The sequence below is a fragment of the Mastigoproctus giganteus genome, chromosome 5 (genome assembly GCF_048544385.1).
Source record: "Mastigoproctus giganteus isolate SK-2022 chromosome 5, ASM4854438v1, whole genome shotgun sequence".
NCBI lineage: Eukaryota > Metazoa > Arthropoda > Arachnida > Uropygi > Thelyphonidae > Mastigoproctus > Mastigoproctus giganteus.
Window position 1 is genome coordinate 57,932,772 of NC_143579.1, and position 21,688 is coordinate 57,954,459.

Consider the following 21,688-nt stretch of genomic DNA (forward strand, 5'->3'; position numbering starts at 1 on the left):
GGTAATTAATGGGTGCTGCTCTTCGTGGACTAATGTTATTAGTGGAGTCCCACAGGGTTCGGTGGTGGGCCCTCTGTTGTTTTCTATATTTATCAATGATATTGATGAAGGTATATCAGGCTTAGTGTCAAAGTTTGCAGATGATACAAAGGTTGGCAGGGTTGTTAATGACAATAATGGCAGTGTGCTACTGCAACAGGATCTAGATAATTTGGGCAGATGGGCTAAGAAGTGGCAATTGAAGTTTAACCTTGACAAATGCAAAGTACTGCATATGGGTAGAAGTAACCCCAGAGAAACGTACCAACTGTGTGGTACTACACTTAAGGTGGTAGAAAATGAAAAAGACCTGGGAGTAATTGTGCAGTCAGATATGAAGTTTTTTGACCAATGCAGACAGGCTGCCAGGGCAGTTCATGGGGTTTTGTCAATGATATATAGGAATTTTGCTAGCAGGGAAAAGGAGGTGATTGTCCCTCTGTATAAGGCAATGGTCAGGCCACGCCTTGAGTACTGCGTACAGGTCTGGAGTCCTCATTTTAGGAAGGATGTAGATTTGCTTGAGCGTGTACAGAGAAGGGCAACAAGATTTATGAGGGGAATGAAGGGATCCTCTTACCAGGAGAGGCTTAAGTTCTGCAAATTGCAGTGGCTGGAGACTAGGCACATGCGCATTGATCTGATTGAGGTATATAAGGCCTTGAATGGTTGAGCAAGCTGAATTCTGATGGGATCCTTCCATTTGTTCAGATTACAAACCTACGGGCCATAAATTCAAATTAAGAAAAGACAGTTGTAGAATAGATGTGTGGAAATTTGCCTTTAGCCAGCGGGTGGTTAATTGCTGTAACAAACTTCCATCTGTCATTATGGAAGTTGATAGGTTAAATAAATTTAAGGAGGAAATGGACAGGCATTTGGAGGGAATGGTGTGATATATATATATATTTTTTTTTGGCTGATGCTACATAAGCTCATACGCTTGCTTTCTTGCATCACATGCCACTACTACTACTACTACATTCCTGAACTGGAAATGCAGGGTTAGTGATTCAGTGGTAGCACTTACCACCAACATGCTGGAAAAGGTCTGGGAGTCAATGTGCTGTTGAATCAGTATCTGCCGTGGGACTAATATTGATTCTCTGTCAATCTGTATGTGCCCCAACAGTAATAAATGCTAATTTTCATTTCTGCAGTTTTTTAAACCATTACTTTTTGAATCATGCTGTATTATTTTTATTGCTATCAGGCCAGTAAAATTGTTTATTATGCATCTTTTGGAGATTCTGAAAATCACATTAAATTTCATGGAATATGATGATCATTAAAAAAAAAAAAAAAAGAAAGAAAATACTCAGTTGTAATATAGGTGGCTATAAGAGAAGACTAATCTGTGAATAGTATTAATAGTTCCGTATCAGTGGCATGAATATGGTAAATTTACAAAATGTAATATGCTATTTGTGTTAACGACATGGATACATCCTTTAATATGTCCATATACCAGCAATAGGTTATGATTGTCGTGGCAGAAGTTTGGTCTGATTTTTATTTTGGTTGCAAAGAATGTGGATGTTTATTATTGTCGATGTGAAGTTAATCAGTGCATTTAAGAAGTAATGGTTTCAAATTAAAAAGACAGGTGTTTCAGATGTACCTTCACATCTAAGGCACCATATTTAACGATATTTAATATGCTTAGTGTATTCCTACTGAGGTTTACACGTTTAGGTTTGAACTGAATGAGTGTCACAAATATGAATTTCCATGACAATGGATGGCTCATAGGCAGTTGCTTAAAAATACTTTTGATTGTAAGAGAAGCAGAAATGCCTAGTGTACCATGCAAAAAAATCATCTCACTACTTGCCAGTGGATTTATTTCTTCTAAGGTTATTTGAAATCCAAGTTATCACAAAATCTGCTAGATCCAGAACAATATATTGTCACAGATGCAGCACTGTTGAAGGAGACATGCTATTAATTATGTATTAATAGCATAATTATTAATTATGCTATTAATCAGCTATGTCATGGGGTAGATGGGATACTGGAGTATGCATTCTCATAAAGCATTTTCTATTTTTAATTCTGTTTGAAACATAATTATTTGTATAATTTTTTCAGCTGGAGAATTATGCTTTATTTAAATGCTACAGTGAAATTCCATGGAAAATTGACAAGTTAATTATAGTTATAATAGACAGTCCCTACCATTTTGCTATGAATATAAGGCCCTCAGTGACAGTATAGTAATTTTGTCACTTGTTTGAGGTCTGTTTGAAGCCCATCAGAAACTAGGAATTCTTGTAGGGCCCTTCAATTGTAGCTTATCTCAGGCAGAGGGAGTGGGGGGGGGGTTCTTGTAAGCTGTTCCAGGTTTTTTTAAGGCTGCACAGTATGCAAATCAGCCCATGAGCATATGCACTCATAAAGACATACAATAGTGGAATATGCCCTAAGATGCTGATATGCCATAAGACTTAAAGCTGCTTGACTGAGACTGGCTGGACTGATCAGGCAATCAATCAAGCATCTGTAAGTAAAGTGATGCTGTTAATCTTTTTTATTTATATTTGCCTGAATAGAATTCAGTTTTCTCTTCTGATAGTCTACATTATTATCAGATGCTATTGTGATTACAAAATGTTATTGTAAACAGTATTTTTGAGAAGTAGTCGCTATTCTAACATTGTACAATATGATTTTTTAACAGGTACATACAGTTTTGTCCATGGATTAGCACTGATTCTAATAGCCAGGTTTTGTCTACAGACCGTATCCTTTATAAAATGAATGTATATACTATATTGCTGTTAAGAATTATCATGATAGAAGGAATGAGTTAATATCATACGCACACATTCTCTCACTCACTCACTCACTCACCCTTTATAAAAATATCAATAGTACTATGTTCTGTATTTTGAAATACTATGGTTCTTCTGAGATGTTCCAATTTTCACATCTTTAATTTAAGCAAAAACAGGCAGAATTAAAAGCACACTTTAAGAGAGTGCCTGTAGCAGTACATATTTTAAAAGAAGGCTCAAGAATATGGTCACTATGGCAACTGGTATTTTACAGGTCAGTCTAACAGTTGCCAGTGTGAACTGCAAGTTCTTTGTTTTACAGTTGCAGGGTTTATATTTTGCAAAGATTGGTGCCACTTTTAGCAACATTGCAGTACAATGGATAGGGATAGGCATTATTTTAATCAGTGAATGTTATTGCTTGGTGGAATGTGATAAAGAATAATAGCCCAATAAATCATATTTGACTTTCATTAGGATAGCACAAAATTAAAGTGACCTGGAGAGCATGTTAGAACTAGTTCTCTATTCACCATTGATATAGCAAACTTTTTTAATTAACCAAGGCGAAAAAAATTATTCAAAGGTTGTTTGCTTGTTAAAATACTGTTTATGTTAGAGGGTTTTGTTCACATGCTTTATCTTTTAACTCGGGGCATGATTTAGCAATTTAACATCTCTTGATTTTTCAGTTTGTTGTTTCAGCAAGTTGGTATTGGTTAATATATCATTTGTAATTAATTTAACATTTAGATAAAAAGTTAATCACATAAAGAAATTTAAAAGCTTTTTAAATTTTCTTTTAAGTTAGTAATGGTACAGAGTTTAATTATAAATGGACTGACTAATATCACAGCATGAGGTTGATTGATATCAGCTCCTTGGGGAAGTTGACATTATATGAATTTAATGTTAACATCAGTATTTTAACCTTATTATGTGATTCAGGTGTACTGCATAATAACTGTTCCAGAAAACTTTTTTTTAGAGCTGTTAGTCACCTGAAGAAGTGCTCCTTGTGAATTTCACATTTTTATTTTATTTATGGTTGATGTGGTAGTGTTCCTTTGGTAGGAGTGAGTGTGTAATTCCTTGGGTTGGGAATCACATGTTTGCACTGCTAGAGGTGTGTGTTATTTTAGTTTGTTCTTTAATTTTATGATTTAATTTTATTTTGAATGTCTGGATATCTTGGTGCTCAGGTAGTAGAATTGCACTTTGTCATATATAGACTTAACTGTTGCATACATAAGTATGTTATGCTAGTTTTGTGGTTTAATAATGTTTCTTTACAATAGTCATATAAGCTTAGATTTTGTGTCCACAGAAAAGCAAACCAAGAGATTTTTTTTTTTATTTATATATTTAGAATTTATTTTGAGTGTCGTGAATATCTTCCCCATACTTCAAAAATCTCACAAAGAACCACCTTGAACTGTTAGTGTTATTTAATTTTACAAGAAAGTAGTTTAATAAAATATAAGTTTTGGGGATTCAAGATTAGTTTTCTGAAGCCTAATTAATTAGTTTATTAATTTACAGGTAATTTTATATTTAGCATTATTTGTTGCACTATAATCAGTAGTATAAGGATGTGGTATCATATTTATTAAGGAAAGAATTCTGTATATATATTAGTATTAGTAGTGGCAAATGTTGCAAAGAAGCAAAACTATGCAGCCTCAACAAAATAAAAACAACACGTCATCTGCATTCTTGTCTAATAATTTGCACAGTCCTTCCTTGATTGTGCAACCTTTCCGCAAACTACTCATTTCTCAATACCAGATGGAAGTTTCTTCCACTAGTCAGTTACTCTCTCTATCTCTCTGGCTGGAAGCGAATTTTTGCCTATGTATCCTGCAACTAGCCTTTTTCAATTTAAATTTGTCTCCTTATGTGTGTCATCTGAGAAAGGTAAGGAAGCCATCAGTATTTAGTGTACTCAATCCATTTAAAGCCTTAAACAGTTTAATCAGGACTCCTCACAGGATCCTAATTTCCAGGCATTCCAGTATCCCTGACTAATCTTGTTTCTCTCCTCTGCACCCATTCCAACAGCTCTACATCCTTTCTAAATTCAGACTTACAGAGTTGTATGCATTATTCTAGTTGTAGCTAACCATTGCTTTACACAGTGGGATAATCACCTTGTCCCTGCTGACAAAATTCCTTTATCTTATTCCTGTATCTCTCTCTCTCTCTCTCTCTCTGGCTGGAAGTGAATTTTTGCTTATCTATCCTGCTCTCTGTCCTCTGCCACTCAATCGTCCCTTTAACTTGGAACAGTATCAAAAGCTTTAGTGAAATCTAAGTATATGATGTTGAAATTATTATTTTTTGTATCCAGTTCCTTTGTTACTGTGTCACAATAGCTAATCACATTGGTCCAGCAAAATGTCCCCTTAAGGATTCATGCTGTGATTGCTATATAACTGCATTCCTGTCAACATGATCCTAAATTGTGTCTTTAAACACTGAATCCATTATTTTCCCTGGAAAAGAAGTCAAGCTTTATCAGTTTGTAATTATTAATTGTGTTCTTTGTGAATAGGATATAAATCTGCACAGCTCCACCCCTGAACTCAAGGCTGCTCCCTCATAATTTTGGCTAAAGGGTTGCTTATCTCTTTTGCTGCCACTTTTAATATAATTGGATAAATTCCATTAGCTAAGCTACCTTTTTCGCTTTTAGCTTCAATTTCTCTTCCACTTATCACAAAATCATTTAGCTCTCAATTATACTTAATATACTTTTGGCATCCTCATCCCTAAAAACTTTGCAGTAAATGTAGATACAAAATATCTATTCAGGTTGATAGCAAACTGAACAAGATCATCAGTAGTTATGCCATTTATATCTAGAGGGCCAATGAGGTTCATTCCTATTTTTTTCTAGTGTTAACATAAGTAAAGATTTCTTCACCACTTTTCTTTACATTCTTAGCCAAAGACATCTCATAATCTATCTTAGCTTGCCTAATCGCCCCTTAGTGACTTGATTGCAGACTAGATTGTATTTACTGTAGGTTTTTGTGTTCCTTGGATATAATAAAATTTTCTTCTCACCACTAGTCTCATCAGGTCATCTGACATCTATTTATGTCTAAACTTTGAACAGTTTCTTATTTTGCATTATCAGTCTGGTTCTATGATTATTTTCCGAATGCTTCCTTTTTATAAAATTCAATTGTAACATCCTCAGCTGATCCCACTAAAAAGAACTTAAATTTTTTTTTTTTTTTTTTTTATGAAAACCCCAAACACGAAAGGTATCAAAACCTATAGTACTTAGTACCGTGCATGGGTTGCAGGAGAAGTATGGGGGGAGGGGGATGCCGGAAACTTTGCTCTAGAGACTAAACATGGGTTTCACCACTTCAAGCCTCCAATAAGCAAAGTGGTGGTATTTCACCGGTTGATGAAAGTCATCTACCACCTGAAATACTGTCTGAGACCAATGTAGTCAATTTTATGAAAGCAAAATCCCTTCTCTTTACCCATAACAGTAGTTATATCTTAAAAATCTGAAAGCCAATTCTACATCAATACATAATGGTCACTATCACTTAGTAATTCCTTTATCCAGATATTCTTAATCCAGAAGAGCCATTGCTGATAATTAGATCAAGAGTATTGCTTTCTCTTATTACCTTAATAATTCTTAATATATACAGAATTATATAAATTATATAAATTATATATATATATATATATATATATATAATGTGTGATTTGCAACATAAATAAAGTGTCTGTGAAAATGGAAATGAAAAATACACAAAGTGCCTGAACTAAGAGAAGTTTAAGGGATAGTAGAAACTGAAAGCGAAGTAGTGGTTAAAAAGTGAAAGAATTTGAAAAACCTAGTACAAAAATAAACTGGGACTGAGGAAGCAAACAGTATACAAAAATAATTTTATACAAATAAATAAAAAATAATAAATTTATTTTATTATTATTATACAAAATTATTATACAAATTATTATTAAATTATTATACAAAAATAATTTTATACAAATAAATAAAAAATAATAAATTTATTTTATTTGTATAAAATTATTTTTGTATATTGTTTGCTTCCTCAGTCCCAGTTCATTTTTGTACTAGGTTTTTCAAATTCTTTCACTTTTTCACCACTACTCTTCCAGTTTCTACTGTTGCTTAAACTTCTCTTAGTTCAGGCACTTTGTGTATTTTTCATTTCCATTTTCACAGACACTTCATTTATGTTACAAACCACACATTATTTATATCCTTTTGTTTTCTTTATTGCTGCACTGCATGTTTTGAAGCATTAGACATATAATAACTTTTATTATTTTCCTTTTTCTGCTTATTATATATATAATATAAGAATTATATATAAATTCTTAATATGTACAGAAATTCTCTTACCTCTGTTCACTGCTAATTTTGTGGGTATAGTGTTCAGCCGTTCTCTACACTATCAGTTTTATGTATGGTATTTCCATACACTTCCTTACCTGCTGTGGTCTACTAACATTCAAGCAGTCACAAAGTAAGCAATTACTTTTTTTTGTAGAATTACAGATATTTTGAATCACACAACAGAGACTAAATATACATCATGTGCAAGTGTTTTGTATTCCATTCATACATAATATAAAGAAAAGACTAAAATATCACATTTTAAATGATTTTTGAAAGATAATTTTTGCTATTCATTGATGATATATCTTTTAAAAGTTCGATCATCTATGAGTAGCAAAATATGCATAAACAGTGAAATCCTAGTGCAACTAAGCAGCTCTGAATATGTAAAGTGTCATTCATTTATGAGGAAAAATTATATTAATGATGAGACACAAGTCCGCTATAATGGCACTTGAGATTTTAGCAAATTGTTGTTATTGCTAAATTAATGGTTAAAAGTATAAAAATGCTGAACAAAATGCAAGAATTTAGCATATCTGTTATATATTCACTTTTACAAGACCCTTGTCCATCAAATTACTTTTTGATTATACATTAACAGCAATTTTTGATATGTTATCTCATATGAATGTTACATGAAGAACAATGGCACCAATTTCAACTAATTTCCTGTGTTGGTTCAACTCAGGAAATGTGCATTTATATTTTACTATATCATTTATTGTATTTTGGCAAAATATTTGAAACTTTTAGTTGATCTAAGTTTCATACTATGTATCCCTACACAGTATTAATTTAAAGTCTGGTTTAATGTTGTAGATATGCACTAAAAAAGCAGTTCACCAAAACATTAAAACTTCCATAATTAAGTACAGTTTATAAAAAGTGAAGATCACAGACAGGAACTATATGTGGTTAATTTTATTACAAGTGTTTTATCTCATTATTTTATGAGATGTGGTTGCACAACGAGGTGCATGCTTGCATTTCATCTTGTGAGGATGAAATGCAGGGTGGAATTATTATTTTCTTTTTTCCTATTCTTTCTGATTAAAAAATTCGTTCAAATAAGCTTAGTGAAGTACACTGAGTGGACAGAAATCATGGGATACCTACCTAGTAACGGATAGGCCTACCTTTCACCTGGATAAGGGCAGTCACACGGCGAAGCATTGAGTCCACCAGTTTACGAAAGCGTTCCACAGGTATTTCCATCCATGCTTGCTGCACCGCTGTCCATAATTCCATCGCATTCCTGGGTAGAAGATCCAAAGCTTGAACGGACCTTTCCACAGCATCCCAAAGATGCTCCACAGGGTTCATGTCTGGTGAATGGAGAGGCCATTCTATGGTGGTAAAATCTCCAGAATGCTCTTCGAACCATGTTCTAGTCACCACGGCTCTGTGGGGAGGCACAGTTCTGCTGGAAGAGTCCAATTGCCCTGTGGGTGCATGATTACCATGAAGGAATCCAAATAGTCTGCAAGGATGGACACGTAATCTGTACCATTCAGAGATGTATCTAGACGTATCAGAGGTCTCAGTATGTGCCAGTGGAACACACCCCAGACCATTACCGACCATGCACCTGCCTGAACAGTTCCTTGTTGACATGATGGGTGCATAGCTTCGTGCAGTTTCCACCAGATACGCACCCTCCCTTCCACTCGAAATAACTGGAAATGGGATTTATTGGACCAAAAGACCTGTCTCCAATCATCCAAGGTCCAGTGCCAATGTTCTTTCGCCCAGTTGAGCCGTAGAGTCCTGTGTAGTGGTGTTAGCAATGGGACTCTGGTAGGTTGATGGCTCCCATAACCTACTGTGGCTAATGATCGGTCTTGATGGAGACATTTCTGGCACCTCTCTTATTGAAATCAGTGCTGATTTGTGCCACTGTCACTCTCTGGTTGGCTGAAATGATGCAAGACAGGTGTCGACAGCCATGTTCATCCATCACCTTTCTCTGCCCACAGCACTGTCCATGATGAGATGTTATTCCAGAAATGCGTATTCCCGATATACTATTGATATTGTTGAACAGGGATAGAGCAATTTCGGTACCACCTCTGCGATAGAGTAATCCATGCGTCAGGCACCCAATATCATTCCTCTTTCAAAGTCGGTTAACTCATGACATTTATCCCTACTGGCATGGAAGTACTGTCTACGTGAATGCAGTGTATCTATATACCTGCCAAGCAATGGGTTCATCCACTAGCAAGAGGGGTGACAGTGTCATATTACCCAGGAACCAGGTATCCCATGAATTCTGTCCTTTCAGTGTACAAGGTGGTTATAAAGTGCTTTCCCACTTTTACAAATTTTAATGCTACAGGTTGTATTGAAAAACAGTTTTATGCATTTTAATCTATACAATGCCCTGCCTTATTGCTTATTAGAAAATAATGGTGGACATGTGATGATTTTATCAGTAATAACAATTTGTGAAAAATTTTTACCATTGTTATTTTTCTGATTAACAACTTTGTGTCCCTGTGATCTGGGATTTTTTTAAATAATAAAATTAGAAATTTGATCACCAGAAGGGTAATACTTCATTCACTCCATTAAACAAATTAGCTTTTGCATTTTTTATAAAAAGGAATGACTCTGGGATCAGAGAATTCAAGTATTTGCTTATTCTTCATTGTTAAGATAAAGAAAAGCTTGAAGCTGTAATGCTAACTTAAGCAACCAAGTCCAGTCAAGTTTGTTTCAAAATATTGCCTAAAGCTAAAGCACTTTTAAGTAAACTTTATTGCAGTAATTTCCATAGTAAACTTTATTACAAGAATGGCTTTATTACAAGAATGGTTATTGCAGTCCTCAGAGCATATGAAAGACAGTAAAATGTTTCAATCCTCCTTGTTTGAGAAAAACTGTATTAAATGTTGCAAATCATTTCAAAGAATTCTACTTCATCCATCAGAATCACTTGTTTTTGCACTTCATTTCTTTGTTGATGTGCAAAAATGTCATGTCCAGTCAAATTCTTTGAAATTATTTAGTTTTCTCACTATATGTCTCATATGACATTTTCTGGAATACAATATATAAATCCTTAGTGGTAAGCCTCCTTGTTTCCTATAAAACCAAATGCCTGCATTGATGAAATCACAAAACTAGCAAAAACATTGTAATATTGCCCAGTGGATGATTGTCAAGGTTGTGCACCATCCTATCCACAGGCGAAGTGTACTTTTACCTTAATGTGGAAGGCACAAATTGTTAAATTTGGACTAGAAAAAACTCTCATGTGAATGTTGGGGAATCGCTCAAACCAGTAAAGTTTACATTATGGTGTGGATTTACAGTTTGTTTTACAGCCTGTTTTTCATTGAAACCATTAACAATTGAGGACATCTTGAAACATGCACAATTAAAATCACAGTTAATAAAGCACAAACAGTTATTATCTTAGCCTGTTGCAGAATCCCAGAGATTTAATGAACACAGTTTGTATGGAACCATAATTTTTATGCAAGATGATGCTGTGCCCCATATTGACAATGATGTCAAACAGCTTCTATAAGAAACCTCCATGGAAGAGTGTGTTATCAGTTGCCTTTTTTCCATGTTTCCATGTCTGACCTAACATTCCAGCAGACTTTTGGTCATGGGGAGAGCTGAAAAACCATGCTTACAGAAAGTTCCCTTCAACTTGTTCAGTTCTGAAGGAAAACCATTAAACATTCCATCGGAAAGTTTGAAAGCAACTCTGGAGAACAACTCTTGATTGCTTATTAAAAAATAGTGGTAGAAAAATGGTGTTTGATTATCAATAAAGATTGGTAACAATTTTTGCTTTTGTATTATTTTTCTGAATTAATCATTTATGTGCCTTTGATAGTCAAATTTTGGACTAATTTTTTATTGTATGAAAAATGTCATGTATGCTGATTACATGTGAAAAAGCATTTTTTGATGTGATCCAAAGTTATTGAGTTATTAATTTTTAAAAGTGGAGGAGGACTTTAGAATATAAAGATGTTATAATTGAATTTATGAGCAACCATAGATATAGCATGTGAGCAATGGGATTTTATTTGAACCATATATCATGAACAAAAGGAACTGTTTGTTCACATACCTCAATGGGCATCATTAATATTATAGTTATGGCAACATTCTTCTGACTACAAAATTGTATACTTGACAAGAACACTTGATTCATGTGGCATATTATTTGCATCAAGATCTATACTGCAGCAGTATATGATGCTGCATGGTTGGTTGACTTAAGTATTCTTAGCTCCATGTTTCTTGTGCATCTGCAAAGTTTAGATGTATGCCATCTTCCATATCTGGAAGATGGGATGCATTGCTCTGTTTAGAAGCAAAGTCAGGCAGCTTCCAGATACTTGTTCAGTAACAGTTGGAGAGAAAGGGATGTGAGGAGAGAGAGTGACATCACACAAGCATATTAGACCTCTCACTCCACTTGCAGGATTATAGCAAGCTAGATTAAAACAATTGCTAATTAAGGTTGTTTATAGTTTTTTGGAAAACTCATGTTTATTATAACTGACATTCAGAAAGAATTTTCTTGATGACATTATCAATGGGACAACATAAACAAGGAGGCTGGCATGAGTAGCCTTTTATACAAACCTGTTCACTGCAACATATTTTGCAGTAAAAATCTGCATATGTTCTCATTATATGTTAACATACATTTATGTCTTGAAGGTTGTAAGCCCTTTTATGATTTGAAGATCAGAGTTAGTTTATTTATGCTGAACTTTGTTGGTGGAAGTGTTTTTTTTCCAGTAAGAGACTCCAGATCATTATTTGAATGAGCATTTTCTGTGATAATTCTATGCCTTCATTGCATTGGGGATATGCCATAAATGCAACCATTTTATTCAGTGATTATATCCATCCTGTGCTCCCTTGAGCACCCAGTGATCCTCTTGAGACTATTGTGCTGAAAGTAGTAGTAGTAATGGCAAATGATGCAAGTAAGCAAGTGCTTACATAGCAACAGCCAAAAAAAAAAAAAAAAACCTACACTGTTCACCCATCCATACCCTCCAAGAATTTGTCTAGTTCTTCCTTGAATTTATTCAACCTATCTACTTCCACAACAACAGATGGAAGCCTGTTCCAACAATCAGCCACTCACTGGCTGAAGGCAGGCTCCTGCAACCATCCTTCCTCAACTTAAATTTTATGCCCTCTCATGTGAGTAGTCTCAGCAAGTTGAAGAATGCCATTAACATTCAGCTTCCTCAGTCCATTCAAGGCTTTTAAACACTTCAGTCAGATCTCTAGTCTTGAGATACTGCAATTTGCAGAACTGAAGCCTTTCTAGGTAAGAGCACCCTTTTGTTCCCTCACACTGGTCTGGTTACCCTTCTCTGCATGCATTCCAGCAGATCTACATCCTTCCTAATCACCTCCTTATCCCTGCTATCAAAATTTCTGTATATTGTTGACAAGTGCCCCATGAGCTCTCCTTGCAGCGTGTCTGCACTGCACTGCTCAGAAAATTTCATATCTGACTGTACTATTACTCCCAGGTCTTTTCATTCTCCACTAACTGGAGGGTGGTACCACACAGTTGATAAGTTACTCTGGGGTTACTTCTACCCATATGCAGTACTTTGCATTTGTCAATGTTAAATGCCAACTACCATTTCTCAGCCTGTCGACCAATATCCCTAGATTTTTTGGTCACTCTGATGACTGTTGATAACCACCCTGCCAACCTTTGTGTCATCTGCAAACTTAGACATTAAGCCTGATATATATGTTCATCTATATCATTGATGAATATTGAAAACAACAATGGACCCACTGAACCCTGGGGAACTCCACTAATAACTTCAGTCCACAAAGAGTAGTGCCCATTGATTACCACTCTCTTTTTTCTTCCACTTAACCATCCCTTTATCTATAGCAGTAACTTGCCCTTAATACCACTTTGCTGCACTTTGTACAGTAGTCTTTTGTGTAACAGTATCAAATACCTTCCTCAAATCCAAGTATATAATGTTAAAATTATTTTTTGCATCCAGTTCATTGTTCACTGCATTGTAGTAACCTGTCAAATTGATTAAACAAGACCATTCCTTGAGAAATCCATGCTGTGATTGCAGTATAATTGCATGCCTGTCCAAATGGTCCTGCATTACTTCTTTAACCAAATATTCCATTATTTTCCCTGGAACGTATGTTAAGCTAACAGGTCTGTAATCATTTTGATCCTCCTTTATGAATTGGCAACATATTCTTCTCCGGTCCATAGGGATTTCCCCTGAATCCAACGATACTCTCATAATTATGGTTAAAGTTTGCATGCCTCCTTTCTTGCTTCCCTTAATATAATTGAATAGATTCCATCTGCCCCAGGCACATTTCTTTTATGTCCATCCTCAACAATTTATCCTCCACTTTCAGTTATCACAAAGTCATTCAGCTCCTCATTAGAGTTTGATAAACTTCTGGCATTCCCTTCCCTAAAGAATTCCTTATATGTGAATGTAGATGAAAAATACCTATTCAATTTGTGCACAACCTGAGCAGGGTCATCAACAGTTAATCCATAGACATCAAGTGGCCCAATGTGATTCAACTCCTTCCTTCTACTGATAATATAAGCATAAAGGTTTTTGCTGTTTTTGTGTGCATTCTTTGCCAGAGACTTCTCATAATCTGCCATAGCTTGCCTAACCTCCTTTGTGACTTGGTTACAACCAATTTATATCTACCATAGGGTTATGTATCACCTGATAGTTTATATGCATCCCATGCACTTTTCTTCTCTGCCATATGTCTCAGTAGTTAATCTGACATCTATTTATGTCTAAACCTTGAACAGTATTTCTTTTTTGGCATGAAAAGCCTAGTAGCTTCTTTGATTGTTTTCCTGAATACTTCCCATTTAAAATTGCTGTTGGTAGCATCACCAGTTGGTCCCACTGCACACAATTTAAAAACTGTCTGAGACATCTATAGTCACCCTTATAAAAGCAAAAGCCTTTCCCTTTACCGTAGCTATGTCCTTTATTAAATTCCACATTAATACATTGCGGACACCCAGTGGATATTTTACCTGTAGATTGTTAATGCATGAAGAATCACTGCTGATAACCCAATCAAGGGTATTGTGCCCTCTTGTTGCTTCTCTAACATGTTGCTGCTATAGAAAACAGTCATCCATGAAATCCACAAAAGCCTTGAGTGTTTGAGTGTCCAACCCAAAAATTCTAGTCAACATCTAGAAAGTTGAAATCTCCCTTTATGAGACATTTTGATATGCTAACCCACTTTATTTTCCTGTGTAGCTGTTTGGTATACTCAGTCATCTTAATCATTATGTCTATAACACACTCCTGCTCTCAGTTTTGTTTTCCCAATGCTTATATCTCACCAAACTGACTCAACATTGCACTCGTCACCCAAGTCAACTGGATGCACTGTCTTAGACTTAATATTCTTCTTAACTAAGAGCATAAACCCTCCATTTCTGTTCTGTCTGTATACATTGTACTCCCCATATTCAAATTCAGCATCACTTATGGCTGAGTGACACCATGTCTCTGCTGTATATATGCAATGTCTGCAAATTCATCAAATTTATTTACAATGCTCCTGGCATTAGTGTATGTGCAAGTATACATTTACATGTTCTTACTTTTGGTTACCCTATCACAGCCGTTGTATTCATTTGTTCTATGATGACAGACAGCAGGGTCTGAAATCCCAGATACCTTGCTTTCCAGGCTGCTGTATGTACCAGTAGTAGCAATGCAAGAATTACTTTTGCCTCTGGCAGTGTTCTAGTTAAACTATTAGTCTGTGTATTCCCCATACCAGCAGTTTTCCAACTCACCTATCACTGCCTTGATAGCATCGGCAAATATTGTTGCCTTTCTTCTATTCAAGTGTAAAAACAGTCTCTCCTCTTAACAAGCACAGACCTTGCTGGTGAAAATTCTACCTCATGAGCCTTGCACATTCTCTCAAGGGCCGGATTGATTGACAAGGCCCCTCCTATTGTGACCGGGCAGAATTGCAGACACTTTCAAATTCAATTCTAGCTCGCATCTCTTTGATGACATTGCCCTGTAGTTGTAAGTTGTCAGGTTTCTTACTCTTAATATTTTACTTATTGAAACTATAATTAAAATTTTCTTTTAATTAATTAATTTTTATTTTTTTAATCAGGTTATGTCTTCTTGGACTAATTGAGCTGTCATGGAACACTTATCCGTCCACCGTGATAAGCAGTATTTTATTGCATTGTTGTCATTTGATAATTCTTTATAATGTATGGTATGTTACATCTGAAAAAGTGCAAAAAATTAAGCCAAATTAAATTTTGTTGAATTATTTTTGTAATGAAAGTTAATATATATGACTTCAATGATGTAAGATACAGAATAAAATTGAGTTGTACATTAACTTGTAAATATTAAATCTTTATATTGATTAATTTGTGTAGATGTAAAGAGATGTCATACAAATGGATTTTGTTAATATTTATGCATCAGCTAATTAACATCTAAGTAATATTAAAAAATTATTAAGTTCTATAAACTTTTTAACTGATTAGCACACAAATGCTGTTCTTTTTCTCTTTAATCACAGTGATAACTCTGTTTTTAAAAAAAAAAAAAGTGGATATCAGAAAGTGTTTCAACTTCTCCATTTGTAACCATTGGCCATCTTTCCACTTAAATATTCTAACATTTATTATATAATTTCAGTGTCTTAATGCATTTGATAGCATTTCAACTGCAGGTAGAAAAAAGGAAATAAGTTTTGAAATTGGTATCAATCTTTCCCTTTCTCATTTATAGATTTCCTCCAAATTAAAATTCTGACTTAATCAGCATATCAGAAAGAATCCTATTTTCAGTTTCTCCACTGCTGTTATTGATAAGGCTAGAGCCATACTGTTGGTTCCAAATCTACAATGGACATTATTATTATTATTCAGTTTTATAATTTTTGAAGATGCCATTATATTTAAAAAGACTGTTATACTTATGAGTTCTCTAACATTATTATCAAATGATAAGATTATGGAAAAAGGTTACCATATTTTAAAATTAAAATTGGCAGTGTTAAATAAGTAATTACATGCTTATTCGCACTTTCACTTATATTTCTAGAAATAAGCTATGTTAATAAGGTTACAGAACATGGAGAAAATATTTTTAAATATGTAATTACCAAATACTGATAGTTTTATTTAGGTTTATATAATAACACAAATTCTAAGAAAGCAGTGATTTTTTTCATTACTTTGCTCATACTAAGATGACAGCCAGCTATATAACCAAAACACACAACATAATGTACACTAATATTTTGCTGGCCCACCCCCTTTCTTTAATGACTGCTGTACATCATTGCATTGACTGGATAAGGTTCTGAATGTATACCCGAGAAATCTTATGATACCAAACATAGATTAATGTCTTCTGCAGCTCTCTTTTGCATTACAAAAACACCCATTTTATTCCAACAATTTTCATTTGGATTGAGGATTGAATTGTTCCCAGGCCATGTTAATGTGCAAATTGATTTATTCTTCAACCATTTTTACACCTGTGGACAGAGTGTAGTGTGTTTAGTGTCAAACGACACCAGGAATTTCCCCCATCTCTGCATAGTATACATTGTGGGTGTGAAACAGAACACTGTCAAAGCCAGAGGTTTAAAGGTATATGGATTTTGTATATGTGTAGTGTCGTGTACCATTGTTCCTCTGGTCATTTAGCCACTGGGTCCCTAATGGGACCCAACATTGCCCACACTCTGCCCTGTGGAGGCAGACCAGGTACACCAGTATTATAGTTATTTACTCTAGCAGGTCCTGCCACCTAATTTCCTGAGATTTCAGTGGCTAAGAGCTAAACAAAAAAAAAAAAAAAAAAGTATAGATAAGGGTCAGCCAAATGGAGTACTGGTTATGTGATTTGATGTTGTTCTTAAGTTTTTTGGTGTAGGGCTCAAGCAATTTAGAGATGATTCGGACCTTAGTTGTAAGTTAGAGAGGGGAAGACTAAAGGCTGGGGGGAAAAGACAGATAAGAGATCTATAGAGAAGATGACCCCCCAAAACGGTGGAGCAAACTCATGCCCCACCAGAGGGAAAAGAAGGGCGATGAGGGGGGGGGAGGAGACCAGGGGTCACCTTCCCCTTTTGTTAATTTGTGAAGTAGTAGTATTTATGGTTTTAGCCTCTATGACATGGAGCAGAGTAATCCCGAAAAATGCAATTGGCAACATCCCCCCCCCCCCCCCCCCAAAAAAAAAAAACTCTATAGATAAGGGCCAGCCAAAAGGAGTATTTAAGTTTTTGGGTGTAGGGCTCAAGCAATTTAGAGATGATTTGGACCCTAGTTGTAAGTTATAGAGGGGGGGAGCTGAAGGCTGGAGAGAAAAGACAGATAAGGGGGTCTATAGAAAAGATGACCCCCAAAACAGTGGAGCAGGCCCATGCCCCACCAGAGGGAAATGAGGGGTGGAGGAGACCAGGGTCACCTTCCCCAGTTAAAACAGCAAAATAAAGCAAGAGTGCGATGTTTCATAATTTTAAAAGTTTTGCTAATTTGTGAAGTAATACTTATGGTTTTGACATCCATGACATGGAGCAGAGTAATCCTGAAAAATGCATTTGGCAACATCCCCATAGTGATCTCTAATTGTGGCAAGTAATTTTGTCTCAAGAATGTCCTTGTACACCTCACCATTCATTCCACCCTTCACAAATTCAAGACTACAAAAACCTCTATGTGAAATACAACCCCATATCATTTGAAATGCAGAATATTTCAATGTGGACACAATACAGTCAGGATGAAATTCTTTTCCTCTTTTTTGTCTAACAGTCTGCTGGTTGTACAAACCATGCAAGATGATTTTGATTCATCAGAAAATAACACATTTTCTGATGAATTAACATGCTCTTTTGTTTGTTATTTGGATTTTAGGAGCATTAGCAACTAAGGCCATATTGCTCTGGGATATGCGGTGGTCATTCTCTGACCTTTCTGCATCCTCCGTATTTGGTGGTGACGGGCTCGAACCCCGGTCTAATCAAGAAGCGTGTGCTACGCACTGCTGCTCCTTCCCACCTGGCTACGGAGGCACCACACATGCTCTTTTGCCCATTTTAGACACTGGGCTTTCATTTTTTGCATCAAAAGTGACTTCTTCTTCTTCTTAGGCAATGTGCTACTAATTCCAGTGAAAAAAAAGGCATCTATGTACTGTAGTGGTACTTGCCTTTACTCCCGTATCTTCCCATACTGTTTTGAGATCTGTTGATGAGGCTCTTCTGTTTCAGACATAGACAGACAGACCAGAAATCTGTCCTGTGCTGCAAGAGATATTCATGGATATCCACTTCCTTTCTTTCTGTTTAGTCTGCCAGTTTCTGATAATTTTATTAATAAACCTGCCACTGTTGACTGATTATAGTGAATCCTTTTAGCTATTTCATGCATAGAATGTCCCTCCGCATTCAATGCAGCTGCAACACTTTTCCTACATTGTGAAAACTTAGTCATTGCAATACCACAGAATACTGGGCTTATGGCATATGCACTGTATTTATGCTGCTGAAAATTTGATGCAATTATGTATGGCATGTGACATCATGTAAGAGAGCTTGCTAGAGATGGATAATGCAATAGAGTAACGCTGTTACAAAACACATCCACAATTTATTGATATATATGATATATTGCCAAACAGAAATATGGTGAATTTTGTGTGTTGCAATATTATTGAGCACCACTGTATTATACGTTCTGTTCATACTTCAGTATGACCACATAAAGTCAGAGGAGTTTACGACTATTCGTTTTGGCAGTGAATACAATCAGTAGCTTATATAGTAATCTTGTGGGCTCAACTACAGTCAATTCAAACATGTGTACTACTGCACTGTCATGCTGATCACTTCTCTATGGCATATTGATTTTGAGATTTATGTAAACCTTGATTGTTATGCTATGGAAGACTGCTATTAATGAAATGAGTAGAGTTCTTTATCATGAAGAGAATAAAAACTTCTCACATTAAGTTAAAATGACTTGTTCACTCTACAAAAAACATTTTAATGATGAATGAATTTTAATATATTTTAACTTGGGATTAATCACTGTCTCCAATAGTCTGTTACAATTTAATTTTGTATGGAAACAGCTTCACATCTTTTTAAATGATCCTGTACATTGATGATTCTCTTAAATCAATTGATAAGCATTTTAGATATTCCAGGACTTTGCAGCCTTCTCTATATTGACAGCATTTTTATTGTTGTTGACCACAGATCCATTCTTGCTATTCAAGCTTGTTAGACTTGCACACTGGCTTGGAGCTTTCCTCTGCCTAAACTCCTTACATGTTTACAGCAGTATGTTATTTTCAGCTGATAATGAACAGGTGTTTTCACATGTTTTCTTTCAAAATATCAGTATGCAATGAATATGTGTGTGTGAAATTTTACTTTCAAATTGGAAGGAAAACTGCAAGTGAAACATTAAAAGTAGCATACACCAGTTTTCAACAGGCACTGTCATTTCAAAGCAAGTAGAAAGTCTGTTGAAAGTATCTGCAGTCTGGATGGCTTCAGCAAATGATGAAATCATGTCTCAAGTGAAAACTTTGTTATGAAATTACTAAATATTAAATGTTCATGAAATCCCTGAAGAAATTTGTAGCTGTCAGATCATGTCTTTTCATTTTAATGAAAATTTGGAATGCAAGACATGCTCCTACAGAGTTAGTGTTCCTGCTGCTGTTTGTGTTACCAGCAAGTCACATCTGATTTGTTTAAAAATGTGTGACTAATAATACATTTTTGAAACATATCATAACCAAAGGTGAAACATGGCTCTATGGATATGGTCATTAAACCAGACAGCAGTAATTCCAGTGGAAGACACCTTCCCCTTGTTATAATTAAAGTATAGTAATTATGCAGCAAAATGAATATCATGTTAACAACAATTTTTACTCTGATACTGTTGTCCATATGAATACACTCCAGAAGAAGCAATCTACATTAAAGTTCTGAGATGCCTTTGTGATGTGGCTGAAAGAAAAAGACTTGAAAAGTGGAATCCCTCCTAAATATTGCTCAATGTGGCTTCATTTTGTTTTCTCTAGAGACTGGAAAATCCCTGAAAGTTAATCAATTTGATAATGATAAGATATATAAGCAAGAAACAATAATATGATGGCTCAACTTTCAGCGATTTAAAATTAAACTTTCTAGAATTGCTTTTAAGAGTGGAAAATCTGTTTAAGTGCATCACCTGAAAAGAACCCTGTTTTGAAAGAGATTGAGTCACCAATCTCATAAGTCTAGGTATTTGTGAGTGCATTGTGTATATATATACTAGGTTATAATTAAAATGTATCACTTTAGTAGCCTATAGATGACAAACTTGGGGCTTAGAGGGGAACAGGTATCCTGTGTGTTATCAGACACTCAGTCGAAAACACTGATGGATGCAATATCTTTCTATTACAGAAGATTTAGGAGAAGTCTGGTTGGCCTGCCTCCCTAAAATCCACTCATGCACACCTCGATGGTAAGCCCTGTTACGTCACTTAGGTGGCAACAAACGTGTAGAGTGGTTCTCTTAGATGCCTGGTCAGCGTGAAGACGAAAAGACCAAACCCTCCAGCACATGACAGCACGACGAAACAAATGGGCCTCAATCCCCCTCTGCAGCGAGAGGATAAGAGTGGAAGCAGAGGGTGCTAAAGATCTCTGGGTACGACCAGGCTGCCACGCAAGGAAACTGAACTTGGCCTGTTACATCGTAAGATCACTCATTGGTGAACACAGGATATTAGAGCTGGAAAATAAATTAGAAAATGTGAATTGGAATATCATTGGTTTGGCTGAAAAGAAGAAATAAATCCCTTATAAGTTTATCAAGTGGGAATCTGATGTAAACCAATGGAAACAGTGAAAGGAGCGAAGGTTGAGTTGTCTTTCTGGTCCATAAAGATATAAACAACAACGTTTTGGAATTCAAAAGTACATCATCAAGGGTGTCAAGACTAATACAGAAGATAATACTCAAGATTTCTAAGAGGTACAAGCTAAAGGTTATAATAATGTATGCACCAACATCGAGCCATGATGATGAAGAGGTTGAAGAAATGTACACCGAAATTGAGTTTTCTAGATGATCAGAAAACCCACTACACTATTATTATGGGGGACTTCAATGCTAAGGTCGGAAAAAGACAAAACAGTGCAGAAAGGGGAACTATAGGAAATTTTGGAATTGGTAAAAAAATTAAAGAGGCGAAAGACTTGTGGAATTTGCAGAATCTCAAGGATTGTAGTAGTAGTAGTAGTAGCATGTGATGCAAGAAAGCAAATGTATGAGCTTATGCAGCATCAGCCAAAAAAAAAAAAAATCACACCATTCCCTCCAAATGCCTGTCCAGTTCCTCCTTAAATTTATTCAACCTATCAACTTCCA

The 21,688-nt window shown here is 35.5% G+C and overlaps 1 protein-coding gene across 1 annotated transcript in view; it reads left to right on the plus strand.

Moving 5' to 3' along the window:
* Positions 1-15,541, plus strand: part of Alg3 (Alg3, alpha-1,3- mannosyltransferase) — a 75,039-nt gene extending 59,498 nt beyond the window's left edge. The window contains exons 7-9 of the mRNA XM_090374561.1: positions 2,720-2,781; positions 7,204-7,339; positions 15,391-15,541. Coding sequence (XP_090230687.1) covers positions 2,720-2,781; positions 7,204-7,339; positions 15,391-15,541 — 349 coding nt within the window. The remainder of the gene's footprint in view (positions 1-2,719; positions 2,782-7,203; positions 7,340-15,390) is intronic.
* Positions 15,542-21,688: the final 6,147 nt, after the last annotated feature.